Source organism: Taudactylus pleione, unplaced genomic scaffold (assembly GCF_031769625.1).
Source record: "Taudactylus pleione unplaced genomic scaffold, aTauple2 ptg000155l, whole genome shotgun sequence".
NCBI lineage: Eukaryota > Metazoa > Chordata > Amphibia > Anura > Myobatrachidae > Taudactylus > Taudactylus pleione.
In genome coordinates, this window is record NW_028284557.1 from 4,768,042 (window position 1) to 4,784,583 (window position 16,542).

Genomic DNA, 16,542 nt, shown 5'->3' on the forward strand with positions numbered 1-16,542 from the left:
CTTGTGACTTTGAAACATAGAATCTATGTTTTAAATTCCATGTCACATGAGCCATTTTAACACAGGAGGGGGCCCATGCACAATTTCCCTGGGCCCTCGACCTCCTGGAAGCAGGTGGGAGACTTGCCCACTCTTCTGTGCAGCTGGGACTGCCACACAATTTTCAGGAGCCTCCTGGCCTTTCTGAGAGAGTAGACAAGTATGACATACTTTGTGCTGTTTAAAGGGTCTATAGGTAGGCAAATGTATTCAATTTAGCAAGTGTTGGAAAACACAAAGCTGCATTACATACCTTTAACATCCAGTGTTGCCGGAGAGCTTCTAAAGCTGGGTACACACTGACCGATATATTGGCCGATCAATTGGCCAATATATATACTAGCGAGGAATTACGGATGTGAGATGGTGGTAGTGGGCTTCTCTATGCTGGCTGTGTGACACCTTTGCGATTGCAGTCATTAGTATATTTTTGCAGCAGATCTGCGTGCATAATTGCAGCCGCAATAGCGATCTTTGATGAATCAGGCCCAGGGTCCTTTATTTTGTATCTGGCCTGCAGTATCACTGTGCCAACAGAGGTGCTGCTGATATATTCCAACATTTTCTGCTTACATGCAAAAGTTAATCTCATTCCCGTTTAATCACCTGCCACACAGACTATTTATTTCTGTCCGTTGTTGGTCATTGATTGTTTTCCGCTCCCGTCTACTAGACTTTTGCAAGCTGCAGCTCCACTGCTATCTGTGAGTCTGCCTCATCTACTCTGCAGCTTTGCTTGTATCCAGTCGGGATGTGGTCAATATCCCAAACACTGGGATTCTGGCGGTCAGAATGCAGACGCCGAAATCCCTACACTAGTCAGAATACCGGAGCTGACATCCCATACGCCGGATCCCGAAGGTAAGTACTGGGGTTAGGGGGAGGGCTAGGCACTAAGGGGGGGGGGGGAGAATTAGGTTTAGGGTGTGGGTAGGGAGAGTTAGGGAACGTGGAGGGTTAAGATACCAACCAACAAAGTGTCGGTATTCTAACCCTGTCGGCAGGGCTGCCATCAGAAATTGTGGGGCCTGGTACTGACAAAATAGGCAGGGCCCCCCATGGTGGGTTGGGGGGGAGGGCCAGATGTGAGAGGAGCTGTGGATAATGTGGGTGGAGATACAGCAGGGGTGGAGCATCAATTGATGTGTAAGACAGTTTAAAAATTCACAAAGCTTGGGCAGTGGGGGTGGGTGTTGTTTTAACAGGTCAATCTATAATATATGAAACTGTACAAATACAGAAATATAGGAAAGAACTGCTGTAAAATTCACACACACAGGAAACTAGAATCTATACTAAAAGATATAGGGAAAGCCAGATCGATTCTACATACATATATATTATATACACACACATACATACATACATACATAAACACACTGTATAAGGAAAGTCGGATTCACATAAAATACATTGAAAAAGCCAGATCCAAATGCAGGGCAGAGAGGGCTGGACCAAGAGGAGACACAGAGCAGAGAGGGCTGGGAAGGTTAGACTAAGGAGAAGTGCAGGACAGGGAGGGCTGGTCTATTGGGGGTACAAGGATGGGTAGACATGGTGTGGGGGGTGACACGGGAGGCTGGACCTTAATGGGGGGGCACACAGTAGGGATGGTGGACCTCGGGGGGGCGCAAAGGGCATGGAAGGCTGGACCATAAATGGGGGGGGATAGGGCAGGAAAGGCTGGACTAGGTGGGATACAGGGCTGGGCATGGTTGTGCCATAATCCGTGTACCTGGTTCAAGGGCGGATCTAGTAGAACATCTATGTATAACATATAAAATGCAGTAACCTTTCCACCAGTTGCAGAGGCTGCTGGCATGAGGTGAGTTCACGGATTAGCCGCTGGAAACCCCTATCCCATCTCTAGCCACTGCTGGGGCCCCTGCCCGGAGCTGCTCTGCTGCAGCATCACCAGAACATGACATCAGTGACTGTGTGATTCTGAACACCAGGATCCCGAACGCAGCTCTAGCCAACTGGGCCTCTGCAAGCTGTTCCTCCTTTTGCTGCATGTGAGTCGGACTCATCCATTCTGCAGCATATGTTCATTGTTCTTATCCAGTTTTGCATACCTTCAAGCTTCTGTTTACCACCAGTTCCAGTCCGGTTCAAGACTCTAGTTCCAGTCCCGTTCCTGGATTTTCTGCATTGCCTGGACTGTGTTTTTGTTTCAATTAACAGTTTATATTTCACTATACTCCTGCCAGCTGTGGACTCATTACAAGTATCCAGTTACATAACAACATGCACTGACATTAGCTACACATGCATGAAGAATCACTTACTTCTTTTGCTAGCAATCTTAGGCTGCTGGTGAAAGGAAATGATCGTTAAAGATTAGGTGTTTCACATGGTAAATAGCAGCAGTAATACATTTTGCATCGCTACGATATCCCTTTTTAGGGGTAGCTTCGGTCAAATGAAAATTATAATGACAAATGTAAACATAAACGAAGTATGATTATTGGGAGGATTACATATTGCACCAGGGTGTCTAAATAGTCTCATATTGCTTGTGCATCATATTAAGTTACTGCTAGCACCTGTTCACCCCTGCTCCGTCATGCATTGCTCCCATAATCGGGGCCGGTGCTAGGTGTCTCGCCGCCCTAGGCAAAGCTCCAGACTACTGCCCCTCTAGTGGCGTATCTGTAAAGGGTGCAGGGGCCCCTGAGTCCAGAGGGGCTCACACTGCACACCCTGCATTTTAAGACACTTACTTTTCCGAAATCCAGTGTCAGCGCTGCGCGAATCACTGGGAAAAGTGCAGCCTCAATTTTCCCAGAGATTTGAGTATGCACAGCACAGAACTAATGGGGAACATGGCATGGTGCCTTGTTCAGGGAGGGAGACCCGCGCACCATAGAATTCAACTGACAGAGGGAGAGGGGGAGGGGGGGGGGGGGAGCTAGTGCCGCACAGGGAGACTGCACATAGGCCCCTTACACTCTAAAACCGCGTATCCACTTGCCGATTAAAATGAGTGTTTGAACGATAATGATATCGTTCAATCGCTCATTAATCAGGCATGAAAATTTTGAAAACGACCAGCGATGCGTGCTCCCGCTGGTCGTTTTCAACATCAATCATCGCCTGAACATGCCAGTCAATCTGCCGATAACGACAGATTGACCATGTTCAGGGATGAGGGAGGGTGCCTACACTGAATGACATATCGTTCAGTATAGGCACTACAGGGGGAAGAGGAACGACTGTACGATAACGAAGTTGTAATCGTACGGTCGTTCCACTATCTGCTAGTGGATACACACCTTTAATCTGCCTTTGCTCCCCTCCCTCCACCAATACACACTTCTTAGTCCCTCATACACATTTATTTAGCAAAATAAAAACCTCTTACTGACTGGCTAGCGAGGATGCAGCCAAGGTGCAGTGATGTCTGTCACTTCTGCACATATATGACGCACCTTTTCTGAGACTTAAGCTGGGTATACACGTCCAGATAAAATGCCTGTCAGACCGACAGACATTTTATCTGGCAGCCTGCCAGCCACAGATGTCCGCCACATACACTGAGATATCTCACAGTGTATTTTCCCGACATTTGCGCTCCGGCCCCGGAGGAGGAGACATTTCCCTGTTCCTTCCATGGGAAGGAACACAGGAAACGTCTGCCTGTCGGCTGTGAATACACTGCCCTATGCGGCCGACAGGTTACCCCCTAAATACCGCATCGGAGGGGCATGCCGGACAATCCGGCATGCCCGACTGAGCAATATTTAAAAGTCGGTTGGCTGCACACACGCTACAATTATCGGGGCGATCCGCAGATATCGGGCACATCGCCCCGATAATTGTAGCATGTATGGCCAGATTTACAGGTGCACTGACAAAAAAAAAATAATAAAAAAAAAAATATATATATATATATATATATATCAGAAATATACACACACACACACATATATATATATATATATATATACACATACATATACATATACACACACACACATATATATATATATATATACACACACACCAATTAAGCCTGGGGGCTGCCAGCAGCTCTGGGAATGCTGGGCAGAACCCCAGTGTGACAACAAAAGGGGGGCTTGACTACAAAACCTACATGCAATGGGACATGGTCTCATTGCCACAGACTTTTTTTTGTATGAGCACCAATAGCTTCCTGATCCCATACTAACCAATGTTGGGAGTTATGCATTACGGCATGGGGCATTGCTGGGATCCCAATGTACTGAAAAGAAAAAATACAAATATACCAAAAATGTTGGGAGGAATGCCTTAGTGCAGTGTTGGCTAACCTTGACACTCCAGCTGTTGTGGAACTATATATCCCAGCATGCCCTGCCACAGTTTTAGCATGCCCTAATAGCAAAACTGTAGCAGTGCATGCTGGGTTATGTAGTTCCATAACAGCTGGAGTGTCAAGGTTAGCCAACACTGCCTTAGTGTGTAGGGCATTGATGGATATCCAGCATAATGAAAAAATAAAATAAAAAAATATACCTATAATTTTGGGAGGTATGCATGTGCATACTTGCCAACTTTCTAGCTGCCCCTTTGGGAAAGTGCAGCCAGGTTGGAACAGTGGGAGGTGGGGGGTGTGACATGGTATTTGGTGTGCAGTGGGGTTATGATGGCACCATAGCGTCATTGTGGCCTTGACCCTTGCAATACAATGATGAGATTACAACATTTTAAAGCAGGGGGCAGGGCTGTGACAACGCGATTCAGTGCAAATTGTGCCATCAGCTGCCCGGACTGCCCACTCCACTTGGATCTTGAATAGGTGGCTGGCACTGCTCTCTGAGGTTCTGGAGCCTTCTGGCAGTTTTGGGAGAGTAGGCAAGTCTGATTAGTGTGTAGGGACCTAGGACTGCACTAATTAAAATATTAATACAAACGACATAAAAGCTACACAAACACAAAACAAATATTACTGACTTTTTTGCAGGTGCTCCTCTGCTCCAACAGTCTTCTCTCTTCCCTCATCTTTTCAGCTCATCTGGGTGGGTGGGGAGCGGAATCACTGAGGGAGCTATTTATCAAGCAGTGAAAAGTGTGGAACAGTTGCCCAGTGGAGAAGTTGCCCGTAGCAATCAATCAGCTCCTACCTATTATTTTATAGACTGTACTTGATAAATGTTATGGACAACTTCTCCACACTTTTCACTGCTCGACATATAGACCTCTTAAGTCACTTGCAGGGAGGAACTAAGGGTGGGAGAGACGGTAGTCCTGTGTCTGGCAGTTGGCTTCCTGCACTCAGCAGTAGCAACAGCCAGGCTGGTCAGTGGCAAACACACATAGAACTGCCAGCCAGATCAGGTGAAGGGGCAGGGTGGCATATAAATGCGTGTCACCCATAGTCTCCTGGGAGTCTCTGTGCACAGAGATCTCTCACACCGCGGACCCTAGTCCAAGCAGGGATGTCACTCCTATCTCAGGTAGCTTATCTTTATTTCAACTGTCCTCTTATCGGCCGCTTTCCTCACCCTGCACTACTGAGGTTGGATACGGGACGCCGGTGCTCGGGATCCCGCGGGTCAAAAACCCCAACAGGGTTAGGCCTATTTCACATTTGGCGGTTTTGAACGGCCGGGCATGAAACAGTGTCCGGGTTTTTCAGGCACTGTGTGCCTTTCACAAGCAGCAGCTTTGAGACGTTTTGTGTGACATGCGCAGCAGCAGCTGCACAAGCCCGGCCGGCAGAAGCCAGTGTATGTGAAAGGAAACATTGTTTCCTTTACACCACTGGCGTGCTGGGACAGCACGGACACGGTACGGCAGCCGTCCTGCACAGTAGATATTTCTGGCTGTAACACGGCAACCGCGCCGTGGCCGTGTGAAAGAACCCAGCTGATTCCCTGCATTACTATATTTCACACCAGGCTAAAAATGTGAAACAGGCCTCAGGATACCAACACCTGCCAGCCGGTATCCTAACCATCCCCCTCTCCCTACCCCTCCCCTCCCGATGCCTAAATCTAAACTCCTCCCCCCTGCACCCTAAACCTAACCCTTCCCCTAACCGGTTACTAACCTTCAGGATGCCAGTGCTGGGATTCTGACAGGTGTCGGGTTTCCGGTGCCGGTATTGTAACCACCGGCATCCCGATCGTTGGGATATTGACAGCATCCCCTACTGAGGTATTAAGGGAACTGCCAGAACCAATCGCTGACAGCAGAAACAGTTCTGTTGTCTTTTCACTGTGTCACAGCGCAGGGACTCTTATCCCCAGTCCAATGCGCTAGTATAAATGGGAAAAGAAGATCCCTGCCCTGGTAAGTACACAGGCACTACTGTTCCATCTCTATTAGACAAAAAAGGGGGAGATCATTGGGCTCCCATTCCCCTGCATATTGAGGGATGCCTCAGCTATTATCCATTAAGGTTATAATTATATGGACTAATATAGAACCGTGGTGACGTCTTTTAAAATAAGTGTTTTTTTCACTAAAGATTGTATTTATATTTTTTGTCTTACTTTTGACACTTTCTATTTGGGTACACAGCATTTACTTATTCATATTTTTGTTAAACTGTTATGTTCACAACTAATTTTTTATTGACATAAATCAGTGTCTTTATTCTGTCTTGCTCATGTTTATTAGAGAATTGTAGCTGCCAAGTCCCCTTAATTATAAAAATATCTAAGTGTATTTTATTGATTTTCAATAAAACAAAGTAGAGAAAACAAAAAAACAGCCTTACAGAAAGAGTATTGTTGTTTACAATAAAGGTTACTTTTTATCTGATAAGCCAGGAGGTGGGCCCTACTTTATAGGAGTACTTTTTTCTCTTATTGCGTGACTTTTCACAGTATAAGGCAAGCTTATTTTAAGCAAAATGCTATGTAAAATGAATGATCGATATTAGTGATGAAATGTATCACTGTAGTGTGCTGATCATGTGAATGGCTAATATTATAAATAGCCTCTGTGATGTCTGTCAGCTGTGTTTTTCAAAAGTCACTGCTTGGTAAATTACTGCCATTTAGCTTTATATGCTTATGACTTTTCACAATGTAAGGACATTTTATTGTAATGTTTATGGGATATGAAAATAATGTTAGATAAATAGAGGTAGATTTCAATAGTGAAATGCAGACAGGTTGAAATGTATCAGGCTGATCATGTGACCGGCAATCAGAGTTATTGTAATGTCACACTGCTTTGTTATAATGTCACTACTCGATAAGAGGTTCCTTTATCAACTGTATCTGCTGATATGATTTTTCACAGTTCATGATAAGCTTTTACTAACCTACATGTTAGATGTATAAAACCTTCTATGAAATTGCGTAGTGAAATGGCAGAAGCTGCCTAGTAAATACCCAAACAAGGACTTCTCAAAAATCCTAAAATACAACCAGCAAACAAATATGAAGTGTAGCACCAACGCGAATACCATAAGTCACAAGAAATTCATAGGTGTCACCACATGAATAAAGTGAATAGTAATCACCCTCATAGGGAGGAATGTCCACACTATCCCAGAGAATGTATAATCTCATATGGGTATTTTTCCACATTTGCAAATGAATAGGCATCACTGGTTTAACTCCAATCTCAAGAGAAGAGAAGCATGCACCCCCCCCCCTTCCAAACCTCACAGTAAAGTAGGGGAATCTATCTCCCCATGACTTGAATAGTATACTTACTAAATATGGCGGCCTTCCGTGGTGGATCACTGCATCTTATTTATATTATTGCCTCAATGTACTGTGCAACATAATATGTTGGCACTTTATAAATAAAAGGGATAATTATGCAGTTTCTAGTTGCTTTGAAGATTTTTTCCACTTGAAATGTACTTTGAATAAATTGTCTTGCGGTAGACTAAACAAAATCTATTTTCGTCTCGTCAGTCAATGCATATGGTGCTCATAGTACCAGTTTACAGAAGGCAGTAACACAGACGTGCAGCTCAGAGTTTTTGACTGACTCCGCAATACGTTGGAGGTTGATATATTCCTACTAGTTAATAGAACAATGTTGAAGGAGCTGGGTCAGCAGCAGGAATTTATCTTCGCTTGCGCTGCAGCTCCGTGCATGACTCAACAGCACACAATCAACGGGCTTTAAGACAGGTATTCGGCTTCAGTGCCATAATGCAGAGATCACCTTCCTACACAAACATTCAAATACAAGGTGAACATTCAACGGTTGTCCACGAGTCTGGACAACGATGAACTCAAAGAATGAGGTACCAAGAATCAACAGAACTGATGAATGTTAAGAAAGAATTTCCGTTAGTAAAATGTTCCCATTTGGAAACAATGGGTTAAAACTCCCAGTCTAAAACTTGCTCCTGGGGCTCTGCTATAGGACCTGATCGCGTCGCCTGGGCACCAGAGGGAGAGTAGCCAGAACTTAGGACAACAGTCTCATGGCTGCCGCTACTGGAGCCCTCAGTGCTCCAGTGTAGCGATAGTCAGGATAGGACTTTCAGCCTACCTTGCACCTTTTCAGTCAATTCTAACTCTGAATGTAGCTGCCAATGGGAACGATCTTCATGCTTGGACTGGAGGGCGACAGGTACAAAAGGTTGAGAGGGTTAAAACGTCGACACAAAAATGGTAGACTTTTTTGTTTTCTAACCCCAATCTTCACCCTAACCTTCCCTCCGGGTGTCAAACCCTAACTGTCCCTTCTAGGGCCTAACCCTAACCCTCTGGTAAGTGCCTAACACTAACAAAAAACAAACATGTGTCGACTATTTTTGTGCATCAACCTTTTGTTCCTGTCGACCTTCATCCATGTCGGCATTTTGTCCCTGTAGATCTATTGTCTAACATCTGTAGTCTATGTAGACATTGTCGACCTTTTTACCGTCTATCTATTGACTGGAACCCCTATGAACATTCGTAAATTCTGTGGCTGTATTCTCTATAATTATATATATATATACATATATATATATATATATATATATATATATATATATATATATATATATATATATATATATACACACACACATATATATATATATATATACACACACACACACACACATATATATATATATATATATATATATATATATATATATATATATATATACATACACACACATACATACACACACACACGAGGATTTAGGATACCATGCTGGTCATGCCCGAGAACATGAATCTATTTCCATTTTGGCCAGATGTAAACAGACGTGGCAGACCGCACAATCATCTTCTCACTGACCAACCACAAATTCAAAGAGTCCTAATCTGGTTAATGGCAATTCTTAGTAGTTTTAGACTCCCCCACATTGTGTTATGGCCAACTGGACTAAAATATCCAAACCGGCAGTCTGAATTGCTGTAATGGTCAGCTTTAAGTGTGTTCAAGATTTACTTACCAAGAATTAAAGTGCACCACAGAACAGCATATGAGGGACACCAAGTATAATGCTCTCAGCAGGAAGGAAAAAAAAAATATATTACATTAACTTTTTTGCCACACAGTAACATCCTCAGTAACGGATTAAATACATAGTAGAATTTATAGTAGTTTCCTATTGTATAGTCCATATTATTTTATTTGTGTGTATATTTATGGATCAGTGAGGATCTATACTGCAGTAAACATACAGGCCCCCTTTACCATGGAGAAAGAAATTTAAAAATGATAACAATAGATCACAAATAAAAAAAATCTTACAAGGCAATTTATCCAACACAACGAGCAACAGATGTGTCCACATACATCTTACTTCCTTGCGCATTAAACAGCCCTTCGTGCCATGCGGTGGTGAGACTCAGTAGCACAGAGCATCTTTTTGTGCAACTTTTTACCTTCAAATGAGTCTTATTTGCAAAGATATGTGAATAGGACACACCGACTGCTTCAATTTGCTGATCAAATTGCTGATCAAAATGATATGCAGCATGCCTATATTCTGTGTACGACTGCGGGTGTATCTACATGCGAAATGCTACAGTAGTGTCACAGCCGCTGACACTAACGTAGCATTTTGCATGCAGATACACCCGCATCATTTTGCAAATAAGACGCATTTAAAAGGTAAAAAGTCGCACGAAAAGATGCTCTGCGCTACCGAATTGCACGGCGCTCACGAGTTATGTTAAAGGCATGTGGACATGTACTTGGCTTTCCCATATTGTTACACACACACAATGTATATGAATGGCTTCCACTAGTTGCCAATTTTAATCAATGCATATATCAGCTCTTCCTTTCATTTATTCACACAGTATTAAGTCATTTGGGCTGGAACTTCCCAAGGTCACAAAATTCAATGGTGGTAGAACGAAGCAGAGTTGAATGGATTAGGAGCTATGAAAAACGAGATGAAACATGTATCATACCTTCCAAAGAGGACAAGCGGAGACGCTGACTATAGCAACCAATCAGCTGCTATCATTTATCTAGTACATGCTATAAAATGGGCAGCACAGTTGGTGCAATGGTTAGCATTGCTGCCTCATAGTGCTGAAGTTGTGGGTTTAATTTCCACTACGGCCCTAACTGTGTGGTGTTTGTATATTCCCCCTGTGCTTGTATTGGTTTCCTCCCACAATCTTAAAATATACTGGTATGGCTTTCATAAAATTTTTTACGTGTGTGTGTGTGTGGCGTGTATGGTAGGCAATATAGATTGTAAGCTCCACTGGAACACGGACTGATGTGAATGGTCAAATATTCTCTGTAAAGCGCTGTATGTATGTGCTCTATAAATAACTGATGATAAATAAATCTGATTGGTTGCTATGCAAATTCTTCACTTGTGCTCTTTAGAAGGTTTTAATACATCTCCCCCTTGGTTATACCAGTTACTAGGCATGCACCTGTAATTACCAACCACCTAGAGACAAGAACTAGCGCTGTGCCTGTAATTACCCAGAGATAAGAACTAGTCGTGTGTCTGTAATTTATACAATTCTTAGCGCTGTACCTGTGATAACCCACTGCCCAGAGACTAGAACTAGTGCTGTACCTGTACTAACCCACTACCCAGAGACAAGAACTAGTGCTGCACCTGTGATAACCCACTACCCAGAGACAAGAACTATTGATGCACCTGTAATAACCCACTGCCCAGAGACGAAAACTAGTGCCGTACCTGTAATTACCCACTGCCCAGAAACGAAAACTAGTGCCGTACCTGTAATTACCCACTGCCCAGAGACGAGAACTAGTGCCATACCTGTAATTACCCACTGCCCAGAGACGAGAACTAGTGCCGTACCTGTAATTACCCACTGCCCAGAGACGAGAACTAGTTCTGTACCTGTAATTACCCACTGCCCAGAGACGAGAACTAGTTCTGTACCTGTAATTACCCACTGCCCAGAGATAAGAACTAGTGCTGTACCTGTAATTACCAATTGTCAGGATATTCTTCCCTATAACCACTAACTGGCTGGAGCCAACAATTAGCACAGTGGCTGTATAGATGGACATATAACTCCTCTAGCAGCTACAGTACTACTGTTATTCCACTTCTTTACGTGCAAAGTTTGGGTAGGGCCTACTTTACTTTTTGTTTCATGGCATTGTATATTATTTGTTTGTACCCCAATACCCTCAATGAACAGCGGTGGTGTGGGAACTTTATAAATAATAGAGTATTAATAACTGGAAAAAGAAGCTGGGTAGACAACTTGCTCTTTTGGTGAAGTGCTATGAAGCTGTGGTTATCATGATATAACAGATTAAGCCATATTCAGTTAAATGAAAGTTGAGAAGTTAGAATGTGAGATTACCATGGCCACATCTTTAATCAATGTTGAAAGGAGGGGGGGGGGGGGGGGGGAGGTGTTGATGATGTTAGTTTATTACACATGGTCATTTAATTTTCACTGCAGTTGGTCCATAATCAGAAGTTTTTTTTGTAATACAAACATTAGTTACTTTACCTGTTAAAGACTGCATGCATTGGTCCAGATTTCCTGGATGGCCATCCCCAGCCATGCAACATTTTGTGTAGAAGCAGAGACAAGGCATTTACATACAGTGTACACTGTTGTTCTACGCTCTCTTCCAGAGGGCAACACAGAAATTTGTATATATTATTTTCAAATACACAAGGCACTTTGTAAAAATTGACAGGTTCTCTTTTTTAAAATTTTATGGAAAGTACTGCAATTAAAGTGGACCAGGAACGCGCAGTAGAGGCATCCATATTGTGATGCAAACAAATTCATGAGAATGTACCCTATGAAGAAGTCACTAGGAACCAGTACGCATTAATAGAATATAGGTCTCATGACTACTAGTCAGGCAGTGCAGCAGACTCATAGGCTGCATACTACTTGATCACACAAAACACCCTAATATAGTCTACACTGCCATAGCACTACATGTTGAGAAATGGCACAATGTTGGTTTTTTTTTGTACATTTCTGCTAACAATTCATTGGGTACACATGAATCTGTGTCTTCTGTGTTATTAAAAAAAATGAATAAAATGAAACAAAAAACCATAAATATATAAAAAGACCCACTGAACAACCAAAGATGCGACAAAACACTTCATAGTCCTGACGCGACACACACAGACAGCCACATAACACTAGGACAGGTAAATACAAGCCACAGACATAATTGGAGTCACACTCAGCACATAGCAGCCATTGTCAGAATCTGGTATCCCTTAGAAACTGAACTTCATGTGGTTCAACTCTTTTTCCATTTTTACTTCTGTAATTGGCATCATTATCACATCCACGCGAGCGTGAGGAGGGAGCACACCGTAATATAATTAAAATTATATTGTACAAAGTCTATATATATATTTATATAATATATAATTCATTTTTGTAACTGTTTTTCCCGTTTCATTGTTGGGGAATGCATTACGACGATTCGAAGTCCAAAACGTACAACCCGGAGGAGGGTCCTTGCCGTTGATTCCTTGTTGCAGTGCTAGGTCCTTGAATCGAACAGTATTCATCGCTTCTATATCCTCATATTCGCCTCTAGAACCACAGCAAGGTATAACCGCCGCCCCTACCCAAACTCAGAGGCAAGAGACAGAGCAATACTCCATCCAACATCATAAAGATGGACACCATGCCTCCCTTACAGATGTTCCCAGATTATAAAGAGAGAAACTTGAGGACAGAGGGCTTAAGGTACACATGTTCAAAGAGCAGCATTGTTAGATTCATCCAATCCTACGCTGTGGGATGAGCTCCTTGAGGGTCATTATTTTTCTGTTCCCCTTCGAATATTAAATTTTCCAACAGTATCGATAACGTAACAAAAACAAAATTATGTGGGTTCCGGCACGTGACTGTGGTGGCCGTGTGCGTTCTTACATACAAGAGGCAGGTCCCCTCTCCCCTCACCACCACCACAGTTAACTGGCGCATTTTCTTGTGTATGAGTCCACCTGGAAACCCACACAGGAGTGGTGAAGGGAGCCCTGAGGTGCATTTCTTCTCATAGGATGGCACAGCATCTGCAGAACCGTTGCCTGCTACCCCCTACTGAAGGAGGAGGTGTGACTGGAGCAAAGTAGGCGTGGACTTTAATGTTAGGGAGATGCGTCTGAAAAAGAGGTGGGGTAGAAGATGTATGATTAACATATCACTTTCTAGACTTGCCTAAACATACATTTCACTCTAACACTTCTTGCTTAGAAATTAAAAAAACAGGATTATTCTCACCCGAAGCCGCTTGATGCCAGCTCGTGTGATTTGTTGGCAGTCATACAATTCAATACGTTCCAGGCTCTGGCAGCTTTTGAGGTGTTCCAGGGATGCATCAGTAATTAGAGGACAATTATCTAACTCAATGACCTCCAACCGATCATGGGCACAAGCACCATTGCCCAAATGGCGGATTCCATCGTCTGTGATTAACTCGCAGTGGGATAGACTCTGTATGTAGAGAAAAGCATTTATAGACTTGTGTCATCACACTGTGCCATTCACATTCTCATTTCTTTGCCCATCACAGGGCCGAAAGTAGAATTTTTGTCACCCGGGGGAAGGCCATAATTTGGCACCCCCCCCAAAAAAAACAACAGACGACAAAAAGGGTGTGGTTTTGTGACACATTATGCCACACAGTAATGTCCTTTACAACACATTCTGCCACAGTAATGCCCCTTATACATAATGCCACATTAATGCTCCATATATATTATGTCATAGTAATGCCCCATATACATTATGCTACAAGTAAGGCTCCTTACACAATATACAAAGTAAGGCCTCTTTTACATTAAGCCACAGTAATGCCCCATCTTCCTTCTCTTACCTGCCAAGGCTGTGTGGTGGGAGAGCTTGGGGTGGCGCGGGACAGGGCTGCCACATGCTGGGGAACGGTCAGTACTGCCATCATTGTTATGTGGCGCCTGGCATACAGTCAGGTGCATAAATATTGGGATATTGACAGAATTTTAATATTTTGGCCTCTATTCACCATCACAATGGCTTTGAAATGAAACAAACAAGATGTGCTTTAACTGCACACTTTCAGATTTAATTTGAGGGTAATTACATCCAAATCAGGTGAACGGTGTAGGAATTACAACGGTTTCTATATGTGTCTCCCACTTTAAGGGGCCAAAAGTAATGGGACAAACTAAACAATCCTAAATCTAACTTTCACTTTTTAATACTTTGTTGCAAATCCTTTGCAGGCAATTACAGCCTTAAGTGTGGAACGCATAGACATCACCAGACGCTGGGTTTCATCCCTGGTGATGCTCTGCCAGGCCTCTACTGCAAATGTCTTCAGTTCCTGCTTGTTCTTGGGGCATTTTCCCTTCAGTTTTGTCTTCATCAAGTTAAATGCATGCTCAAATCGGATTCAGGTCAGGGGATTGACTTGGCCATTGCATAACATTCCACTTTTTAGCCTTAAAAAACTCTTTGGTTGCTTTTGCAGTATGCTTCGGGTCATTGTCCATCTGCACTGTGAAGCGCCGTCCAATGAGTTCTGAAGCATTTGACTGAATATGAGCATATAATATTGCCAGAAACACTTCAGAATTCATTCTGCTGCTTTTGTCAGCGGTCACATCATCAATAAATACAAGGGAACCAGTTCCATTGGCAGCCATACATGCCCACGCCATGACACTACCACCACTATCATGAGCAGTGCCTTTCCTTCTCCATACTCTTATCTTCCCATCACTCTGGTACAAGTTAATCTTTGTCTCCTCTGTCCATAGGATGTTGTTCCAGAACTGTAATGGCTTTTTTAGATGTTGTTTGGCAAACTCTAATCTGATCTTCCTGTTTTTGTGACTCACCAATGGTTTGCATCTTGTGGTGAACACTCTATATTCACTCTTGTGAAGTCTTCTCTTGATTGTTGACTTTGACACATATACACCTACCTCCTGGAGAGTGTTCTTGATTTGGCCAACTGTTGTGAAGGGGTTTTTCTTCACCAGGGAAATAATTCTTCTGTCATCCACCACAGTTGTTTTCTGTGGTCTTCCGGGTCTTTTGGTGTTGCTGAGCTCTCCGATGCATTCTTTCTTTTTAAGAATGTTCCAAACAGTTGATTTGGCCACACCTAATGTTTTTGCTATCTCTCTGATGGGTTTGTTTTGATTTTTCAGCCTAATGATTGCTTGCTTCACTGATAGTGACAGCTCTTTTAATCTCATATTGAGAGTTGACAGCAACTGATTCCAAATAAAAATGTCACACCTAGAATTAACTCGAGACATTTTACCTGCTTAATTGATAATGAAATAACGAGGGAATAGCCCACACCTGTCCATGAAAATATGAGATATGGTAAGAACTTACCGTTGTTATCTCTACTTCCATAGGATACCTTGGGGTATAGGTGATGACGTCAGGCATTGGGCACCATAGAGTTAAGTTTTCAGCCTCCCAGGATGCACTAGGGTCCCCCTCCTATACCCTGCCCCCGAGCCAAGGCATCTCAGTTACGTACCAAGCCATAGGAGGAGAAGGAAGAGAGAAAAAAGATCCGGACCGAACGCACGCACGCACACACACACACACACACACACACACACACACACACACACACACACACGCACGACCAGAGTAAAGCCCATCTGCAGCACAGGTGCGACAGGGCGGGAGTGCTGTGGAACCCTATGGACTTCGTAGAAATAGAGATAACAAAGGTAAGTTCTTACCATATCTCATATTTTCTACATCAGGGTCCATAGGGTATCCACAGGATACCTTGGGGATGTTCCAAAGCAGTATGCTTCAAGGGTGGGGATGCTCCTGTGCTGAAAGGAGAATCTGCCGCCCGAAGGAAGCATCCTGAGAGGCAGAGGTGTCAAATGCATAATACCTCACAAAGGTATGGAAAGAGGACCACGTGGCAGCCTTGCAGATCTGGACTGCAGAGGCACCACATCGAGCTGCCCACGAAGGACCTACAGACCTAGTGGAATGAGCCCTCACAGAGGATGGAAACGGAAGGCCTTCATGAAGATAAGCTTCTGAAATTGCCATACGAATCCAACCTGCCAAAGTTTGCTTTGAAGCAGGCCAACCCTTTTTATGGAAGCCATAGAGGACAAACAAGGCGTCC

The 16,542-nt window shown here is 43.4% G+C and overlaps 1 protein-coding gene across 2 annotated transcripts in view; it reads right to left on the reverse strand.

Moving 5' to 3' along the window:
- Positions 1-9,833: 9,833 nt before the first annotated feature.
- The window catches only part of FBXL20 (F-box and leucine rich repeat protein 20), a 75,672-nt gene continuing 68,963 nt past the window's right edge, over positions 9,834-16,542 (reverse strand). For both annotated transcript variants that reach the window (XM_088474615.1, XM_088474616.1), the window contains exons 14-15: positions 13,668-13,880; positions 9,834-13,548 (exon numbers count right to left, since the gene is read on the reverse strand). In XM_088474615.1, coding sequence (XP_088330741.1) covers positions 13,441-13,548; positions 13,668-13,880 — 321 coding nt within the window. In that variant the 3' untranslated portion in view covers positions 9,834-13,440. The remainder of the gene's footprint in view (positions 13,549-13,667; positions 13,881-16,542) is intronic.